The sequence below is a fragment of the Erythrolamprus reginae genome, chromosome 5 (assembly GCF_031021105.1).
Source record: "Erythrolamprus reginae isolate rEryReg1 chromosome 5, rEryReg1.hap1, whole genome shotgun sequence".
In the NCBI taxonomy this organism is placed as follows: domain Eukaryota; kingdom Metazoa; phylum Chordata; class Lepidosauria; order Squamata; family Dipsadidae; genus Erythrolamprus; species Erythrolamprus reginae.
Window position 1 is genome coordinate 39,268,693 of NC_091954.1, and position 20,027 is coordinate 39,288,719.

General features: G+C 39.8%; 1 protein-coding gene across 2 annotated transcripts in view; it reads right to left on the reverse strand.

Annotated features, from left to right (window-relative positions):
- KNDC1 (kinase non-catalytic C-lobe domain containing 1) overlaps window positions 1–20,027 on the reverse strand; it is a 101,734-nt gene that overhangs the window by 71,533 nt on the left and 10,174 nt on the right. For both annotated transcript variants that reach the window (XM_070752431.1, XM_070752432.1), the window contains exons 2-3: window positions 18,508–18,706; window positions 14,158–14,216 (exon numbers count right to left, since the gene is read on the reverse strand). In XM_070752431.1, the coding sequence (XP_070608532.1) occupies window positions 14,158–14,216; window positions 18,508–18,706 (258 nt within the window). The remainder of the gene's footprint in view (window positions 1–14,157; window positions 14,217–18,507; window positions 18,707–20,027) is intronic.

A 20,027-nucleotide genomic window follows, 5' to 3' on the forward strand; every position in this document is an offset into this window, starting at 1 on the left:
TCCAATTTTTAATCATGGTTAAAATGGTAGCTTGATAATACATATAAAAATCTGGAAGTCCAAGTCCACCCCTAGATCTAAGGTCTTGAAGGTTTTTCAATTTTATTCTGGCCTTCTTCTTGGTCCAAATAAACTTCTTTACTTGTTTGTGAAGAGTATTAAAAAAAGTTTTATTCAAATTTATTGGAGCAACTTGAAATAGGTAAAGAAACCTTGGAAGAATGAGTTTGATTTTATGGCAGCTATTTTTCCCATAATAGATAAGTTTAATTTTGACCATCTGTTAAGATCTTGTTGTATTTCTTTAATTAATCGTTCGTAATTGTCTTTTTTGATCGTAGCATAATTCGAAGTCATCCAAATTCCTAAGTATTTAATTTTTTTTGTGGTCTTTATTTTAATTAATTCTTCCAAGGTAAGTATCTCTTTTGGTATCATATTTTTTGTCAAAATTTGAGTTTTATTTTTATTGATTTGTAGGCCAGATATTTCACCAAATTTATAAATTTCGTCAAATAAAATGGGTGCTGTTCGAATTGGATCTTGTAGGATGAATACAATGTCATCCGCAAAGGCCTGCAGTTTGTAATGTTCTTTTTTAATCATAATACCGTGAATTTGTGAGTTGTTTCTTATAGTCTTGAGAAAGGTCTCGATGGCCAGAATAAAAATAAGTGGGGACAGAGGACATCCTTGACGTACACCTTTAGTTATAGTAATTGTGTTGGTAATATCATTGTTAAAAAGAATTTTGACCGATTGAGTAGAATAAATAGTTTTGATTAGATTGAAAAATTTGGAGCCGAAATTCATGAATTTAATTTGATTTATAAGATAATGCCATTGAAGACTGTCAAAAGCTTTTTTGAGATCCATAAATATTAATGCAGCTGCTTTATCATAGTTTTTGTCATAGTATTCCAAGGCATTTAGTATAGTTCTTGTGTTCGTGGAAATGTTTCTTCCCGGAAGGAATCCGTTTTGGTCAGAATGGATAATTTTATTTAGTATATTTTTTAGTCTGTCCGCAATTATTGATGCAAATATTTTATAGTCAGTATTAAGTAATGCAATCGGTCTGTAATTCTCCAAATGGTGTCTATTTTCAATGTCTTTAGGGATAAGGGTTATATAGGATTCAAACCAGGACGCGGGCAGTTTTGCATGTGAGAGCGCATTGTTATAGATGTCTAAGAGTATGGGTGCCATTATATCCATATGATATTTATAAAATTCAGATGGGATTCCGTCTGGTCCTGGGGTTTTATTGTTTTTTTGTTTGTTTATTGCGGCCTCAATATCCGAAATAGAAATTGGTTTGTTTAGAAGAGTTCTTTGGTCATCTGTTATCATAGTTGTTTGTTCATTTGTTTGTAAATATTTTGATATTAAATCGGCATCCAAATTTGAGACTTGATAGAGTTGTTGATAAAAGTTTTGGATAATTTGTTTTTTATCAGAATTGGTCATTTTCAGTTGTCCAGAAGGGTCAACTAAAGTATCTATGTTTCTATCGGATTTTTGATGGGCTAGTTTGAGAGAAAGCCAACGTCCTGGTTTATTGGCCGCTTCAAAATATGTTTGTTTCGCATTTTTAACCTTTTGAGCAATGTGTTGTTGTGTTATTAAATTTATTTGATGTTTGATCGTATTTATTTCTAATAGAATTATGTTATTTTTAGGATCATTGCAGAGTAGCTTTTCTGCTTCTTGAAGAGAGATGTTTAGTTTTTGAAGTTGCGCATATTTTTCTTTGTTTTTGTTTGCTGTATATGAGATGTAAATACCGCGTATATATGCTTTAGTGGCGTCCCACGCTATTTCGTTGGGTATCTCGCCATTGAAGTTAATTTGGATGAAAGGGGGGATATCATTCTGTATTTTATGTTGGAATTGTTTTTGGTTTATCACTGTTGAGTACATCGACCATCTATGCGGAATATTGTAAGTATTGTCTCTTATTGTGAGTAGGAGGGGATTGTGGTCTGCCCAAGTTGCATTGAGTATTTGAACATCAATTATTTGATTTATTATTTCTATATTAGACCAAGCCATGTCAATACGTGAGCAGGTTCGATGGGGGGGAGAGAAAAAGGTATATTGTGTAGATTTAGGGTAAAAGTATCTCCAAATGTCTTTTAAGGCATATTCATAAATTATTTGTTGAAAAGTAGAGGGAATGATGTTACGGGTACGGCACTTGGAGTTACCTTTATAATCCTTATTTACATCAACTATTGCGTTAAAGTCTCCAATTATCACAAAATTGTTTAGATCTAATTCTAATATTTTTTTGTGTAAATTTTTAAAATAGGAAGATTGTCTAACAGATGGTGCATATATTGATATTATATTTATTGTTCTTTTATTTTGTAAGGTTATTTGCACAATTAGTAATTGACCATTTTCAGCTTAAAGGACTTGCTACAAAGCAAATCTGACATTTGTAATCTTTGGAGAAAAGAAATTCAGATATTAATTGGCAAAATATCTCCCTTAGGTCTTGTTGGACAATTCACAATGTAGAAACCTCTATGACTGTGATGGCGAACCTCTGGCATGAGTGTCACAGGTAACATTCAGAGCCCTCTTCGCAGGCATGCAAGCCATCGGCACAGATCAGCTCCACTGCATATGTGTATCTGCCTCCCGCCAGCCCACTGATTTTGGGATCTCTGCAAGGCATGCGCAGAGGCTGGGGCACATGTGGGACATGCAGAGGAGGTGACGGAGCATAGGGTGTCGCGTGTGCAAGTGTGGGAGCAGGAGGAGCACGAGGAGTCACACACGCATGCACAGGGGGCAGGGAGAGCAAGGGGGTTGTGCGTGCATGCACAGGACAGGGGAGCATGAAGGTTGGATGCACATGCGCAGGGCAGGAGCATGGGGTGTTCATGTGCGCATTGTCTTCCAGCTGATGAACACTCAGATTGTTGGAGCTCTGTGAAGTGGTATATAAGTGTATATAAGTGCTATTGCTACTAGTAGTAGTAAAATTAACATGCTGATAAAATCATACGTAATTTGCAATATGAACAAAATAGGACATGGAAAATATAAAGAGGGGTGATGGGATATAGTTAAGGGAAAACCTTAGTTATGGTGATGCTGGGTTGGTTGAGAAGGGCAGCATAGAAGTCTAATAAACAAACAAACAAAAATTTGGGACCAGATATAATACAGTGCTCAAAAAAAATAAAGGGAACACTTAAACAACACAATGTAACTCCAAGTAAATCAAACTTCTGTGAAGTCAAACTGTCAACTTTAGGAAGCAACACCGATTGACAATCAATTTCACATGCTGTTGTGCACATTCAACTTTGTACAGAACAAAATATTCAATGAGAATATTTCATTCATTCAGATCTAGGATGTGTCATTTGAGTGTTTCCTTTCTTTTTTTTTGAGCAGTATATATTAAACATATTTATTTATTTATTTAATTGGATTTGTATGCCGCCCATCTCCGAGGACTCTCAATATATGTGGTACAATATATTGAGAGTCAAAAAACCTATGCAATACTCAATAATAGAGCATAGGTTTTTGTCACCACATTTAAAAGCAAACTTTTTGGAGACCGAATCTTGGCTGAAAAGTAAGTTATAAATATGTTAAATGCAATCAAGCAATAATTATGCTAATCTATTTGGCTATTTAGCAGACAAAGTAAGCAAGTTGAGCTTAACACAGAGTTTTATATATTATTTGAAGTGATGAGTTTCTGTGAATGATTATTATTGGGGCCTACAATCTTTTGACTCCAAGGGGCTCCAAATCATGAACTGTTCAAAAACCAACGAGGTATACCATATTTTTCTCATTATAGGACACACTGGACCATAAGATCCACATTAGCTTTAGAGGAGAAAAAGAAAAAAAAATCTACCTCTGCCTCCCAGCATCCAACCAATATTCATCTGGTTAGTGTCCTTGCAGCAAACAGCAAAAAACCTAGTCAGTTTCAGCATGTTATCAGAGTCCCAACAAGTGGCTCACCAGGGCTCCACTCAGTTGCATCCACCACCAGTCAACTGAGCTGAGCTGCTGTCACCAGCAGGGAACACTGGAGCTTTCACTGCTGAGCAGCTGATGGGCAGCTGGATCAGCCTCCTGGAATACTTCTGATCAGCTTTTCTAGGCAATGGGGATCGCCGCTGCCCTCCCCCACTACTGCTATTCATTGCCGTCTATTGCCATTGATCACCGCCATCACCTATTCTCATTGATCACCACCACTGCTTGCCACCAATCGCCGCTGCTTAGGACAGCTGATCAGCAGTATTCCGGGAGGGGAATCCAACTGCCAATCAGCTGCTCCACCGTTCCTAGCCAGCGGCAAATGGCAGCAGTGGCGACGTGCTGAAACTGACCAGGTTTTTTGCTATTTTCTGCAAGGACACTAACCAGATGAATACCGGATAGATGCTGGGTGGCATATTCGTTCTATAAGATGCACAGACATTTCCACTTTTGGTGGGGGGGTGCGTCTTATAGTGCGAAAAATATGTCTTAATCCTTCAAATATCATTCAGCACTCCAAGGGAAATTTAGGTAGTTTAGTGTAGTGGTTAAGGCACCAAGCTAGAAAATGGGACAGTATTTCAAACTTATTCAGTGAAACTCAATCATGTATTCTTTTTCACATAGTTATAGCAATGAAAATTTTAAGCAGGACCAAGGAAAATATGCAAACCTCAACAGAGGACTAAAGGAACACATGAGGAAACAGGCGCTGAAAGCTTTCACACTATTTCTGTGAGTGTGTATTAGTTTAAAGGTGCTACATTTATTGGATCAAGAAAAGAATTTAAACACACAGTCATAGTTTATAATCTCCTTTCCTTAAGTCAAGGGAAAATATGTTAAGCCCAAAGAAAAGAAAAGGTTAGATGGATCTAAGCAATATCATTTACAGAAATCTGCCCATAAGCACTGAAACAAAAAGTTGCAGCTGTATATGCACAGATAGAGTTGGGATGAGATAAACTTATGGAAAAGCACAGAAAGCAGAGTACATGTTTATACCAGATTTTGAAGACACAAACTGTTACAAAACTATTTAGAATAACGTAATTGTAATATGTCTTAAAGGTTACCCAAAAAATGGGTATTGCTGTTCCTATAGTTAATTAAATGAACCACATTTTAAAAGCCTGTATGATACAATAGCTTAGATGCCTAGATGTTTTTAACACTGGCACTCACATACCACCAACAAGGGAAATCCATATTTGCCATGCAGTATGGGTTTCAATGGTAGCTTTGTAATATGGACAAATGCCCATTTGAGGCTGAGCTGACACGAGCAACACTGCTTAGGCCCAGCAGAAGTCTACTGTTGTGCCAGTGAATAGAATGAATCTATTAAAGAAATCTCAGGTGGGAATTTATGTAGCAAGCCTTATTGGAAATGTACTGTCATCTCTTTTCGGTGTGAGTGCAACTAAGGGAGAAAAAAAGGCAAATTCCCACGGGGAGAATGAAAGCCTGTTAAAAATGGAAGTTTTTAAAAACTAAGCATTTCATAAAAATGCTCAGTGTTGGTGCATTGCAAAAATGTATGTTTTAATTACCAATTTGAGGCAGAAATTATTATTTTTTAAAAGTAACATATAATCTAAGGCAGGAATGTCAAACTCAAGGTTCGCAGGCCAGATGCAGCCCATGGAGTACTTAAATCTGACTCCTGGGGCCAGCCTGGAAATAACAAAGGACTGGCCCACTGTGCTTCTGACAGAGAAAATGAGGCACCAGTGGGGCACATGTAGCCCCTGTGTGGCCCATTTTTCAGCTGAACGGCTTCCTGAAGCACCTTGCAACCCCAAAATGGGGCACAGGGTCATGCCTAGCCCTCTTGTGGCCCATTTTGACCAGAAAAAATTTCCAAATGTGGTCTCATCAGCGCTCTATACAGCAGGATCACAATCTCCCTCTTCCTGCTTGTTATACCTCTAGCTATGCAGCCAAGCATTCTACTTGCTTTCCCTACTGCCTGACCACACTGTCAGGCGGTAGGGAAAAAAGTTTCATCTCATGGACAGGAATGCTTATAATAATATAATATTATAATAATAGGCCCACTTTAATCTAGCGGTTAAGATGCCAGGCTAGAAAGCAGGAAACGGTGTTCAGGTCCCACCTTAGCCATGAAAGTCAGTTGAGTGAGTTTGAGCCAGTCGCTCTCTCTTAGCCCAACCCTCCTCAAAGGGTTGTTATTGTGGAGAAAATAGGAGGAGGAGGTGTTGCATACATTCACCACCTTGAATTATTCTGTAAAAATAAACAATACAAGGATACAAGCAAACAAACAATATATTTCTTAGGGATGTAATGGAATTATGAAAACAAATAATATTCTCTGGGCAGCAGAGAATATGATGGAATGTAAATAGAATGGAACTGTTAAATAAAAATAGGGTGTATTGTTTAATAAAAGAATTATATAGATCAGGCAGAGAAGGCAGAAATAAAAGATATTGCACATAACAACTGCGGCAAGATTGATATTTGCACAATATTGGAAAAACGAAAATGTGCCGAGATGGATAAATGTGCAGAGATGGATAAACTAACACTGGAAATAAAAAATAAGGAAGAGTTGGAATATTATAAACGTTGGGGCAAGTTCTACTGCTGGCTGGAAAAAAGGACAAAGTAATAAATGTACATTTAGTTAAAATAATAGTAGTAAGAATGGAAAAGTTAAAAAAAGAAAGAAAGATTTCTTGGTGATAAATGGGTTAATGGGAAAATAGATATAGGATTAGATATATAAAAAAGATCAATGTATATGACTGGTCTACAATAAATATGTAAAAATAGTTGTGTAATAGGTTGTGAGCACAATAAGAATTGTAACACAGATTTGCTACACAAATGTCCAATGTTTTTGTTTTGTATGTCATGTATATATATATTTATAAATAAACTTTATAATAATAATAAAAAAATAAATAAAAGATAGATAGCTAGGATATTTGATGAAAAAGTCAGTTATGTGGGATTGTGGGATTAAACAAAATTGTATTTTTAAGAAAATTCTCACTCTAGTAAAATAGCCATATCAGAGAACACCAGGCTGACACAAAGGGGGGATTTAAGTGTGTCACTAGTCTTGAGTCCTTTTGCACCCACAAGAGATCTATAGTAAGTCCAGCCCTCCTTCAATTCCATTAACTCTTATCTACTGCTAATTTGCCTTGATCATTAGTAGATCAGATTTTTGTAGACAATAAACGTGTGCTTATTTGAACAGTCTTAGTTCCTGATTTCTTGTGCCTGATAGGCCATTTCTTCTCAGTTCTACACATTTTTCTACCTACGTTTCTATTTGTAAGAAATTTAATAACAACTCACTTCATCCCATTTCACAACTAAATGATTATTGCTAAGTCTATGAAAATGCAGGAGAACTCTGGAAGGAGTCTTAGAATCTGGATCACAGAATATTCTGCTCAGTCTGTTCTAGGAGTCAGCATCTTATAGTGGACTCCTGGATTAATCTTTAGCCCAAGGACAACTCAGTGATATATGGCCTGTAAAGCTGTTTGCAATAATTGCATTTTTGGCAGGGTTTTTTGCAAATACTGGGACTTCCAGTTGTCGTCAAAACTGTACCCATAGTGAACCACTGATTCACTTAGCAATCACAGCAATCACTTTATAACCAATGTTCCCTCTATTTTTTTCCCGGTGTGGGCGGAAAAGTATAGTGTCTGAGCGACAGTCCCTTTGGGACTGGGCGGCATAGAAGTATAAATAAATAAACAAATAAACAAACAAATAAATAAATAAGAAAAAAATTCCCTTTTTTATTAAAATAAATTAATAATAAAACAAAACCAAAATCTATTACTATTATTACTATCTTCTCTTTTTCCATCCCTGTCTCCTCCCCCCCTTGTGTGTGTGTGTGAACTCTTGAACCATTTCCAATAACAGGTGAGCTATTGGAAATGGTTCAAGAGTTCACACACACACACACACACACACACACACAAATGGCTGGGGGGGTTTCTCTTATTATTTGGGTGCTTTTTACCATATGCTTTAAATCAAGAGTCATTTCTCTCTCTTTCTCTCTCCCCCTCTTTCTCTCTCTCTCTTTTTCTCACTTTCTCTCTCCCTCTCTTTCTTGTTTTCTTTCTCTCTCTCTCTCTTTCTTTCTATCTCTCTTGCTTTCTTTCTCTTCTCTCTCTTGCTATCTCTCCCCCCCTTTCTCTCTCTCTCTCTTTCTCACTTACTTTCTCTCTCCCTCTCTCTTTCTGTCAGCGAGGGGGCTGCGAGAGGGGCAGGGCGGGCATTCCCGAAACGGACGGAGAAAGCCCTCTCTTGCAGCGAAAGCACTCCCAGCCAGGGGGCTGCGAGAGAGGGCTTTCTCCGTCCGTTTCGGGAAAGCCCGCCCCGCCCCGCCCCTCTCGCAGCCCCCTGGCTGGGAGCGCTTTCGTCCCGAGAAGCCAAAGCCGCAGCCGTCAGGAGAGAAGTCGCGCCCCAAGGCAGGAGGCGGCGGAGGAGGAGAGGGGGCAGATCGGGCAAGCAGGGGGCAGGGCCGAGAGGCCAGGAGCGGGAGGGGGCCGGAGGCACCATGGAGAGGCAGGGGCGGCCATGGCTCCCTTCTACTGCCCGCGCCTCCCTGCGCCCCCCCCCCCCCGCGGGCTGGCAAGGGGATGGGGAAAAGGCTGTGGTGTTTATGACTCCTGCATTCCCTTAACAACCTGTTTTTTGACCATCGTAACATTTGATCATAACTGGCAGACTGCATTACAGTTATATGTCAGGGACTATCTGCATTGTAAAGTCTGAAAGCCTCTTAATTTATGAGATTGTGCAGAAGTGGCCATCAAAAGATTAAGAATATGGCATCATGTTCTATTCCACTATTACAGCATATCTGACTCAGTAGAGGCTGTTCCGGTTCTGGTTTGGATGCAATGGCCAGTAGGACAGGAACTGATCTGATTCTGATCAGTTCATGCTGAATCTATATAACAGCCTATGGATAGGTTGCTTCCAGGTGTAGAAAACACTTGCAGATCTGCATTCCCATAGGAATTAATAATAATAATAATAATTAATAATTTATTATTAAGTCTTCAGAGAGGGGCGGCATACAAATCTAATATATGATTATGATTATGCTTATATTTGTATGCCACCCCTCTCCGTAGACTTGGGGCGGCTCACAACAAAATAGTGACAGTGTAACAAATCTATTATTAAAAACATTCTAAAACCCAACATTGGAACCATACAACACAATCATACCATGTGTAAACTGTATAAGCCTGGAGGATATCTCAGTTCCCCCATGCCTGGTGACATAAGTGAGTCTTTAGTAACTTACGAAAGGCAAGGAGGGTGGGGGCGGTTCTAATCTCCAGGGGGAGTTGATTCCAGAGGGCCAGGCCCGCCACAGATAAGGCTCTTCCCCTGGGGCCCGTCAGACGACATTGTTTAGTCGACGGGACCCGGAGAAGGCCAACTTTGTGGGACCTTATCAGTCGCTGGGATTCGTGCGGCAGAAGGCGGTCCCGAAGGTATTCGGGTCCGATGCCATGTAGGGCTTTATAGGTCATTACCAACACTTTGAATTGTGACCAGAAACTGATTGGTAGCCAGTTCAGGCTGTGGAGTGTTGGAGAGACATGGGCAAACCTAGGTAGCCCTACAATAGCTCTCACGGCCGCGTTTTGCATGATGTGGAGTTTCTGAACACTCTTCAAAGGTAGCCCCATGTAGAGAGCATTGCAGTAGTCGAACCTCGAGGTGATGAGGGCATGAGTGACTGTGGAGAGTGACTCCCGGTCCAAATAGGGCCGCAACTGGTGCACCAGGCGAACCTGGACAAACACTCTAATCGCCACAGCTGAAAGATGGTTCTCTAATGTTAGCTGTGGATCAAGGAGGACCCCCAAGTTGTGGACCCTCTCCGAAGGAGTCAATAATTCCCCCCCCCCAGGGTAATGGACGGACAGATGGAATTGTCCTTGGGAGGCAAAACCCACAGCCACTCCGTCTTGTCAGGGTTGAGTTTGATCCTGTTGACTCATCCAGACTCTAACAGCCTCCAGGCACCGGCACATTACTTCCATTGCTTCGCCGACTGGACATGGGGTGGAGATGTACAGCTGGGTATCATCAGCATACTGATGATACCTCACCCCAGGAATTGATACATCACCTAGCTATATTCATGGATCTAGCAGAGTCACTAAAGTCTAATTGACAAAGTCTGTCAGTTGATAAAACAATTATATCTCCCCCTGGATAGTGGACAGGGTAGGCAATTGATACATGCCCTGATAACCTCAGTTTTTAATTACCGTAATTTATTCTGGATAGGCTGTCAATATGATGGAAAGCCAGTCTAATGCAACATTGAGCAAGTTACTGCTGCTGCAATGTAATGTTATTTTAAGAATTCTACTGGCTGCCACTTTGCCACCAGGTCAGGTAAAGGTTGTAGTATTAACCTATTTGAGGCTAAATATGCTCAGTCTGCCCAATGCAATCATCCTCAGATTATGCTTGTAGCTATTTCATCTGATGCCGAGCATAAAATACATTATCAGAGGTAGCTCTACGTTTTTAGAAACTTGGTTGGTCAGAAATAAAACAAATAATTCACTTTGACATTTACAATTTCATAATTGTATTCTTTGCAACCCTTGACCATTTTCGCAAGGCAAAATATATCTTATAATGTATTGAATTTATTTTAAAATGCTATAAACTGAGTAGAATTTTTTAAAGACATAAGTACTTTTGATCAGGGGCAGGTTCCTAAATTTTTTACTACCACTGGGTGTGGCTTATTTTGTGGCCATGGCTCCTGCCACCTGTTCCTCCCCACCTCGGCAGCCTGAGGAGCACTGAACATGCGGCGATGCCTGGTATCATTGCCATGCATTCAGAGCTTCTTGGGCTGCTGAGATGGGGGGGGAACGGAGATAGCCACAGCCTCCTAGAAGAACCACCACCGTGGTCTTGCTGCTCCTGCTACGAGGAGGGGAGGCTGCGTTGGTGGACAATGTCTCTCTGCTTCTCTGGCCACTCCTGAGGTCCCCTCTTTGCTGCCAATCTCGGTCACTGCCCTCTGGCTCCACCCACCCCTTCCCTGCCTTTAATGAGCCCAGGGTGTGAGAAGACCCCAGGCTCACTCGTGGTGGTCTTCAGGCTGCTCCTCTGGAGATGTCAAGCTGCTCCGGCTCCTCCCACCTCTTCCCCACCTTTAATAGGACAGCCCATAGCCAGGAGGAGGCCGCCGAGAGGGGGGGGAACAGAGAGAGAGAGCAGTTCTTCATTTTCGCCTCTCAGTGGGGAAGGGAGAGAATCGATGGACCTGAGCTGTCTGAGGCGCGGAATAGGAACAATGGGAGAGCCACACTATAGCAAGGACTCAAGTCAGTTCCTGAGGAGGGGGTGTATGACGGTGACTTCTTTGTGATGACACCAGTGGGCCACTGCCAGAGGCATGGTGCACCGGACCACACCCAGAGGAACCCATCTCTGCTCTTGATTTTTAGTTCATCATCCTGCTCAACTGAGTTCTCAAGTAAGCTTACAATAATTTTTAAAAATATACATAAAATTTGAAAATAGACTAAAGTTAATATTGAAGTAAATTAACAATTAAAAAATGCTTTGAGACATTACTGAACAGGTGTGAGAAAGTTACACTGATTTGATTTTCCTTGATCTTTGATGATAATAAAGTATCCCTTGAAGACCTGTGCAGTCCTACCAGCCAAGATTTCAGAAATAATCACTAATAATTAGAAATACATAATGCATATGACATAATGTCTAACAGTCCCCTTAATATCTAACTTCATCTTAATTCCTGATAATGTTAAGGGTTGCTTGTGGATTTTTTTTGGCGGAAGTATGGAAGTGGTTGTTAATTCTTCCAGTATGATTTTTAGAGTTCTCAGCATAAGCCACAATCCTGGAACTTCTTAGCAATTTAGCTTCCATACCTTAGCTGGGCCTGCCAAGACTAAGCAAGATAGGACAAATACCACACCTGCTCAGATGGTTAGGTTTATTGGATTTATATGCCGCCCCTCTCCGCAAACTCGGGGCGGCTCACAACAATAATAAAAAAACAGTACAGTACACAATACCAAATCCAATGCCCACCCATCCAGTTACAATTTAAATTAATAATCTCATAAAAACAGTATATATAAAAAACAGGCACACAGTCAATCAATCAACAAAACAACATGGGCAAGGGGGAGGTGTTTTAGTTCCCCCATGCCTGACGGCAAAGGTGGGTCTTAAGGAGTTTACGAAAGGCAGGGAGGGTGGGGGCAATCCTAATCTCAGGGGGGAGCTGGTTCCAGAGGGTCGGGGCCCCCACAGAGAAGGCTCTTCCCCTGGGTCCCGCCAGACGACATTGTTTAGTCGACGGGACCCGGAGAAGGCCAACTCTGTGGGACCTAACCGGTCGCTGGGATTCGTGTGGCAGGAGGCGGTCCCGAAGATATTCTGGTCCGGTGCCATGAAGGGCTTTATAGGTCATAACCAACACTTTGAATTGTGACCGGAAAGTGATCGGCAGCCAATGCAGACTGCGGAGTGTTGGAGTGCTATGGGCATACTTGGAGAAGCCCATAATTGCTCTCGCAGCTGCATTCTGCACGATCTGAAGTTTCCGAACACTTTTCAAAGGTAGCCCCATGTAGAGAGCTTTACAGTAGTCGAGCCTCGAGGTGATGAGGGCATGAGTGACTGTGAGCAATGACTCCCGGTCCAAATAGGGCCGCAACTGGCGCACCAGGCGAACCTGGGCAAACGCCCCCCTCGCCACAGCTGAAAGGTGTTTTTCTAATGTGAGCTGTGGATCGAGGAGGACGCCCAAATTGCGGACCCTCTCTGAGGGGGTCAATAATTCCCCCCCCCAGGGTAATGGACGGACAGATAGAATTGTCCTTGGGAGGCAAAACCCACAGCCACTCCATCTTGTCTGGGTTGAGTTTCAGTTTGTTGACACCCATCCAGGCCCCAACAGCCTCCAGGCACCGGCACATCACTTCCACTGCTTCGTTGACTGGATATCACATTCTAGCAAGACCCAATCTAAGAGAGAATTCATTCCCGCACATATGGAGTCTTTGGTGCTCTCTGAACTCTGTTGCTTGCTTACCAATGTTTCATTATCCAACTAGACAATATCATCAGTCACCAGACTCATATCGATAAAATACCTAGTTCTGAGGTCAGCAACCTTATTTGGACCTGTCTCCCACAGAAAAGAAAACATTGGGAGCCACAAAACCCTTCCCATGCCTGACTATTTCTTGAGCAGCCACAGAACTAGTATATGTAGTTAAATTAAATGTTCTGTTTTCTTCTGAAACTTTTATTTTCTTGGATTTATCCATGGTGGGCCCACAAGGGGTCAAAAAGCTCAATAAATTGCATGCCAGCAGGTATCACACATTGTCAGTTGTGACACATACTTTGAGTGACAGGGAGCCACAGCAGAGGGATGAAAGAGTCACATGCGGCTCCAGAGCCGTGGGCTGCTGACCCCTAAATAATGAAACACTAGCAAGCAAACAACTAAGTCAGAGAGCACCAAGGATTCCACAGTTCAACCCTGAGCTGCACATATTCCCTTCTACTGATTCCCACACATGCTGAACTTTTTACTTTTTTAATAATTGGATTTAAATAATAGAATTTTCAGTAGAAAACCAACATTGATGAAGCCTTTGGATATCCAATCTTGGAAGCTAATTAATTACTGGGCCTAATTAAGATTCTAATACATTTCAACCCTAAATAACATTTAAGAATCATTAGACTAGGAAGATTCATGTGTTAATTATGCAGAAAATAAAATACTCCAACATTGTTTTTAGAGACAATACCGAACAAATTTACAGCTTGCTACAATCTTTATAGTTATCTCATGAACAAACAAATGAAACACACAAAACATGAAAGTATAGTTACTATAAAGGAATATATTCATCAAATCAAATAAAAATGGCAACAGAGGATTTATATTGTACATTTTGACAAAATTCTAAACCATACAGATATTCATATTTTGTAACCATACCAAACATTTAACATTTTAAAAGCATTTCTTTACAAATAAAGACGTTCTGAGCTGTACAAGAAGGGTACATTGCTTACCTCAAATGTGTTGCCAGTTTCATCGATCTCTGGTGGGACAAAAGCTCCTTCTGGATCATCTTTAAAAAAATTCATATTAAAACATTAAGACAGATCAAAAATCAGTAAATGGTAACATTTTAGCATAAGTTTAAAAGATGTTGGTTTTTATTCAGAGTGATGAGTATTCAGATTTTCCTCTTTGTAATGTATTCTTGGAAACCACCTGGAGTCTTTACAATTTTGTAAAACGTATAAATGTATGTGATAAATAAATTAAATACAATGCTCCAAATCAGTTAAAAATAGGTTGAGTCTAATTTCATTTTCAAACTATCTACATTAGTGAGCAAAGCGAAGTTTTCAAAATCTACACTATGTAATACATTATACAGCTTGGGTGGAGTGGCATCACTTTTTTAAATGGAACATTGGAGAAAGAGCTTGCTGTCAATATGTTGATCAAAGAATGTATTTGCATACCAAGTGTCTCAATTATTTTGTTTTAAACATTCAAGTACAATGAAGAGACTATTCATAGCCTTTCAAATCTGCTCAGTTCATGCTTTTACACATCACAATCGAAGCCATTGCCTCATTAGTAAGAGAGACAATTCTATCAGAACATTTTCCACAGAATGTGTTCCTTGTCATTTCAACAATTACACTGGAATGAAATGAAATATAAAAATGTACTGTTAATGCACTTATGATGAGATTTAACAGCCTCAATAATGCTGGTATTATTATAAAATAACCATGTGCATTTGTATGCGTGGGTTAAAAAGCACAGAGCAAACTTGTTGAAGATCCCTGGGGCTGTTCCATTTGTTTAATGTTTAACAAATACTGTCAATCATGTATCAATATATTTCAGAAGAACACAGAGGAATTTGTTTACATTTGACTTCACATCCTTAGCATTTATAATGCATCAGTTACTAGAAGACATCGAGATCTATAAAGTTGGAAGGAGGTGGAAAGAGAATCTTCCAAAGTTCTAATTCCACTCTGCAAAAATAAATGTCTTGGGGTTTAAGAAAATAACAGCATGACATCCCAGCATTCTCTGTCATCCTCAACTAGCCCTAAAAATTACTTAATTAACTACATAAATCTTGAAATACAAAGTCCATGAAAGGATAAATGGAAAAATTAGGGAGAGTTTCATTATTCTGATTCCTGTCCTGCACACCAAGATCCTTCCCCAAAAGCAGGACCAATTTAGGAATCAGATTTCCAAAATGGGCAAGTCAAAAATTTTCATAGAAACATAGAAGATTGACAGCAGAAAAAGACCTCATGGTAGGTCTGCCCTTATACTATTTCCTGCATTTTATCTTACGATAGATATATGGCTATATGGACAAATATATGTTGTTTAAATTCAGTTACTGTGGATTTACCAACCATGTCTGCTGGAGGTTTGTTCCAAGCATCTATTACTCTTTCAGTAAAATAGTATTTTCTCATGTTGCTTCTGATCTTTCCCCCAGCTAACCTCAGATTGTGCCCCCTTGTTCTTGTGTTCATTTTCCTATTAAAAACAGTTCCCCCTGAACCTTATTTAACCCTTTAACATATTTAAATGTTTCAATCATGTCCCCCCTTTCCCTTCTGTCCTCCAGACTATACAGATTGAGTTCATTACGTCTTTCCTGATAAGTTTTATGCTTAAGACATCCCACCATTTTTTTAGCCCGTCTTTGGATCTGTTCAATTTTATCAATATATTTTTGTAGTTGAGGTCTCCAAATGTGGTCTCACAGCGGGATCACAATCTCCCTCTTCCTGCTTGTTATACCTCTAGCTATGCATCCAAGCATTCTACTTGCTTTCTCTATCGCCTGACCGCACTGTTCACCCATTTTGAAATCACATACTCTTCTAATGTCCATCAGCCTACAGGAGGTAACACATTATCATTTGTTAGACACCGGAGGGTGGGGTTTAGTTCACACAGAACACTCTGTCTGATCTTATTAATGTGATGTTAATACCAGCATAGGCCCCATGTAACATCCTAGAAAAAAAATTATGCATATCGTTTGGAAGTTAATCAGCATGCTCCCGATTGAACAAACACCAGCATTAATGAGGACAAGTAAACAAGAAGCTATCTGTGTAGAGATGGTGTTTTTACTTCCGCAACCCTACATCGCGAAAAATCGATTATCGCGAGGGGTCTTGGAACGGAACCCTCGCGATAATCGAGGGATCACTGTATAACCTTTGCCTCTTAGAGTCAAGTATCAACAGACTTTAAATGCAAACTACAATTTGCAACACTACAAAAGCATATTCAGGTGAAGGTTCCCTTTTGTGCTCAAAATAGCACCAATGGTAGGACAAAGAGGGAGGCAGAATGAGGAACGTAGCACCAGGCATTGTGATACCTTTCAGGTGTGTTACTTTGGACAGAAGAAGCAAGCTCCTGAATATACCCATGGCTCCAGATGAGCTGTAAGTAAAGTTAAATAGGAAGAAAGATAGATTCCTCCAGAGCCATAGTGTTTACAAAACCTTGAAGCTTGGCTTCTAGAGATTTATATAATGTCAAAAGGCAAAGCTCTAAGAACATTGGTCCCTATCCATGGATATCATTCACATTGCCACTCACTGTTATCTACCAAATGATGACTTTGCTTGTAAATCTCACAAAGCATCAGAAATATCAAGCATACCTTCCAATCCATTTTTGGCTTATCATCTTTCAATAGAACCTACCAGAGTTAATCAAGGTTTCCAAAATGTTCACAAATCACACACAAGGGGGGGGGGGGGGGGTTTGGGGGGGGAGGCAATATAAATTATAGCTTCTTTGGCCATATCAAGAAGTTGAAATGTTAGATAGCTTCAAATATGGTAAGTTCTCCATCAGTGTACTTTCCTTTCGGTTATTTCTAATTTTCCACAATACATTTGTCGCACAGCCATACTATCTTAGCCAATTGGTAATAAATGCACAAAGATTACATCCCTGTTGCATGAGCTGCATTGGCTCCCAGTTTCCGCTGGGATTTCCTTCATTTTTGCCAGTGCTGCTTTGAATCCCAGCGAGGGGAGCCTCAGGGAAATCCCAGCAGCGCAAGAACAGGCGCTTCGGCTGGCAACAGAAGTCCTGAGGTGGGGTTTCCCAGTGAAGGGAGCCTCAGGGGAAGAACGGGCACTTCAGCTGGCAACGGAAGTATGGAGGTGGGGTTTCCCAGTGAGGGGAGCCTCAGAGGAATCCCAGCAGCGCAAGAACAGGCGCTTCGGCTGGCAATGGAAATCTGGAGGTGGGGTTTCCCAGCGAGGGGAGCCTCAGAGGAATCCCAGCAGCGCAAGAACGGGTGCTTTGGCTGGCAATGGAAGTGCAGAGGCGGGGATTCCCAGTGACGCAAGGCAAAAGGGGTGAGTTTTGGGATTGCACGTATTATTCGCTTTTACATTGATTCCAATGGGAAACATTGTTTCATCTTACGAACTTTTCTACTTACGAAACTCATCACGGAACGAATTAAGTTCGTAAGACGAGGTACCATTGTATACTATTTTTGTGCAGCTCCTATCCTATGGAATACCCTCTTCCCTGTGATTGATAGGTCTCTACCCTTCTATCCTTTGGGAGATTATTTACTGTAATATGTGGGCCTTAAAACCTGGCGAATCCAGGATGGGATGAGAATACAGGTGCATCAGAGACTATCTCACCAGGCTTTTCTGTTTTTAGTTTTATCCCTGTTGATTTTTATACCATTTTTGTTATTTTTTCCTATTTTTATAGTGCTTTATTAGTTGCAAGCCACCCAAAGTTGTTTTAAGAGGGGGCAGCTATATGAAAGTTTTAAATGAATAAATAAAATAAATTCACAGAACGCACATAAAATCTGTTCACTAAAGGAAGGGGGGAATGTTATTTTTGCTAGCTTTAGCTTTTTATATATTAAATAATGTATGCCACCACTAGAGCTGGTTAATGTCAGCTTTTCTCCAGTTAGAATGTATAATGAACACTAAATATATAATCTATATATCCTCTCTTGGCTCTCAGATTCTGTTTTTATTTAAAAACATTCATACAAAAGCATGGTAGCACTGATTGCATAAAATCCTCTGGAAAATACAAAGTAGATCAAATAAATAAATTTAGAACCACATTAAATTTAATCTGGTAATCTTTGTTCAATACTATAACATCTAAAATGAACATACATTTAGTAGATATAATTTAGCTTGACGTGAGCTGACATTCATTGTTGCATTTAAGAAATTATGTTTCACACTCTAATTAAAATCCATGTAGAAATATGACAGAGAGAATATAATGTTTCACTACATTCTCTCAATAGGATTTTTTTTAACTTTTCAACAAATCACCTGCACACTTACCACTGATCTGTTCCATGAAGCATACATTGCCATTGGTGTTAAAAGCCAAAGTGTCAGGAGTAATGCAAAGGGTCTGGAAGACTGTAGAATGGACAATGCTCTTCAAAGACAGACTACATTCCAGACAAATAGCCCAGATATCCTGCTCAGTAAGACAGCTATCTTGCAATGAAAGAACATCAGCGAGCGACACATTCTCCTGCCAAGACAAGAACTCAGAATTATTTCACATTTCAGCACAGTGAACCTGATGAAGCTAGCTCCAAGTAATGCATGATCCACCAACCCCAACACATTTCCAAAAAGTTCAAAGCTTTCTAAGACAAAAAGACTAAAACATACTTGTATTTCAGATTGTACCTTCGTGGTCAACTGTTCTAAACCTGCTTACTTAATTCTGCTTTGCTCTTTTAGATTTCTTTCCTCTCTTCTCAATATTTTTCTAATTTGGGTTTCGAGAATAGATAAGAAGGAGGAGTAGGCATGATGGCATGCCTGAATTAGTAAAACGATATTGATTAATTTAATAAGGTTTAAAGGAAATCAAAGTTGAATTCAATTTGAAGAAAATTAGATATCTAGATGACAAAATTAGAGGTCATGGTTTGGTAGGTTCGATGAATATGGGAAGTAATTAATTGGGAAATAATAATTTTTTGGAGGGACAATTATAATTGGCTTACTAACTCGATACTGTTTTTATTGTATTATGAAAATATTTTGAAATGTATTGAAAAAGTTTGTATGGAGAAAAATTTAAAAAAATTACCCGAAAAAACATTTTTTTTCCAATTTGCAGCTGCAACCATCTCTAAACTTCCAAGTCAGCAGGTGGTTACTCCCATTTTAGACCAGTTCTTAGAACCAGTAGTGCTGGCAGCGGAAAACTCTGCCTACCCACCCAGGACATTTCTGCGCATGAGTGTGCAAACTGGTAGTAAAAGGTTTTAGAATCCACTACTGTTCCAAGTGCATCTTATCCAGAAGAGTGGATCTGATAAATTATACCAAGCATCACAGTATCACACCACAGAAGTTTCATAGAACAAAGATCTCATGATCAACACTAGAAACTGACTTTATGCCCTCTCCTTCATTATTCCCTTCAAATATCTTCTTACCAATGTAAATATTATTTTTGTACAGGCAAGTGGGAAGAAAAACACATAATCTGCCATGGAAATCTAAAGAGAAAAATTGACCAAGACATTTTATTGATTTTTATATCACTTCATTTAACTGCCCTGTGCAGAATCCAGCAGGTTCTTTGATTATTGAGAAGCTGCGTGAAACGAAGCAAATTAAGAGATGCAATAATGAAGGAAAACAATGTGAATGAATATGGTTGCATGCTATATTTAGTAGTGTTTCATGGTGGTAAGAGCAGTGAAACGTGTGCACTTCACTATGTTTCCTGCATGTTGAGATTTGTATTTCGAGGCTCTGTGTAAGGTTACGCTTTGCCTCTTGGGTAAGAATGAAGATTTACTGCAGAACACGTAATAGAATTGCTCACCAAC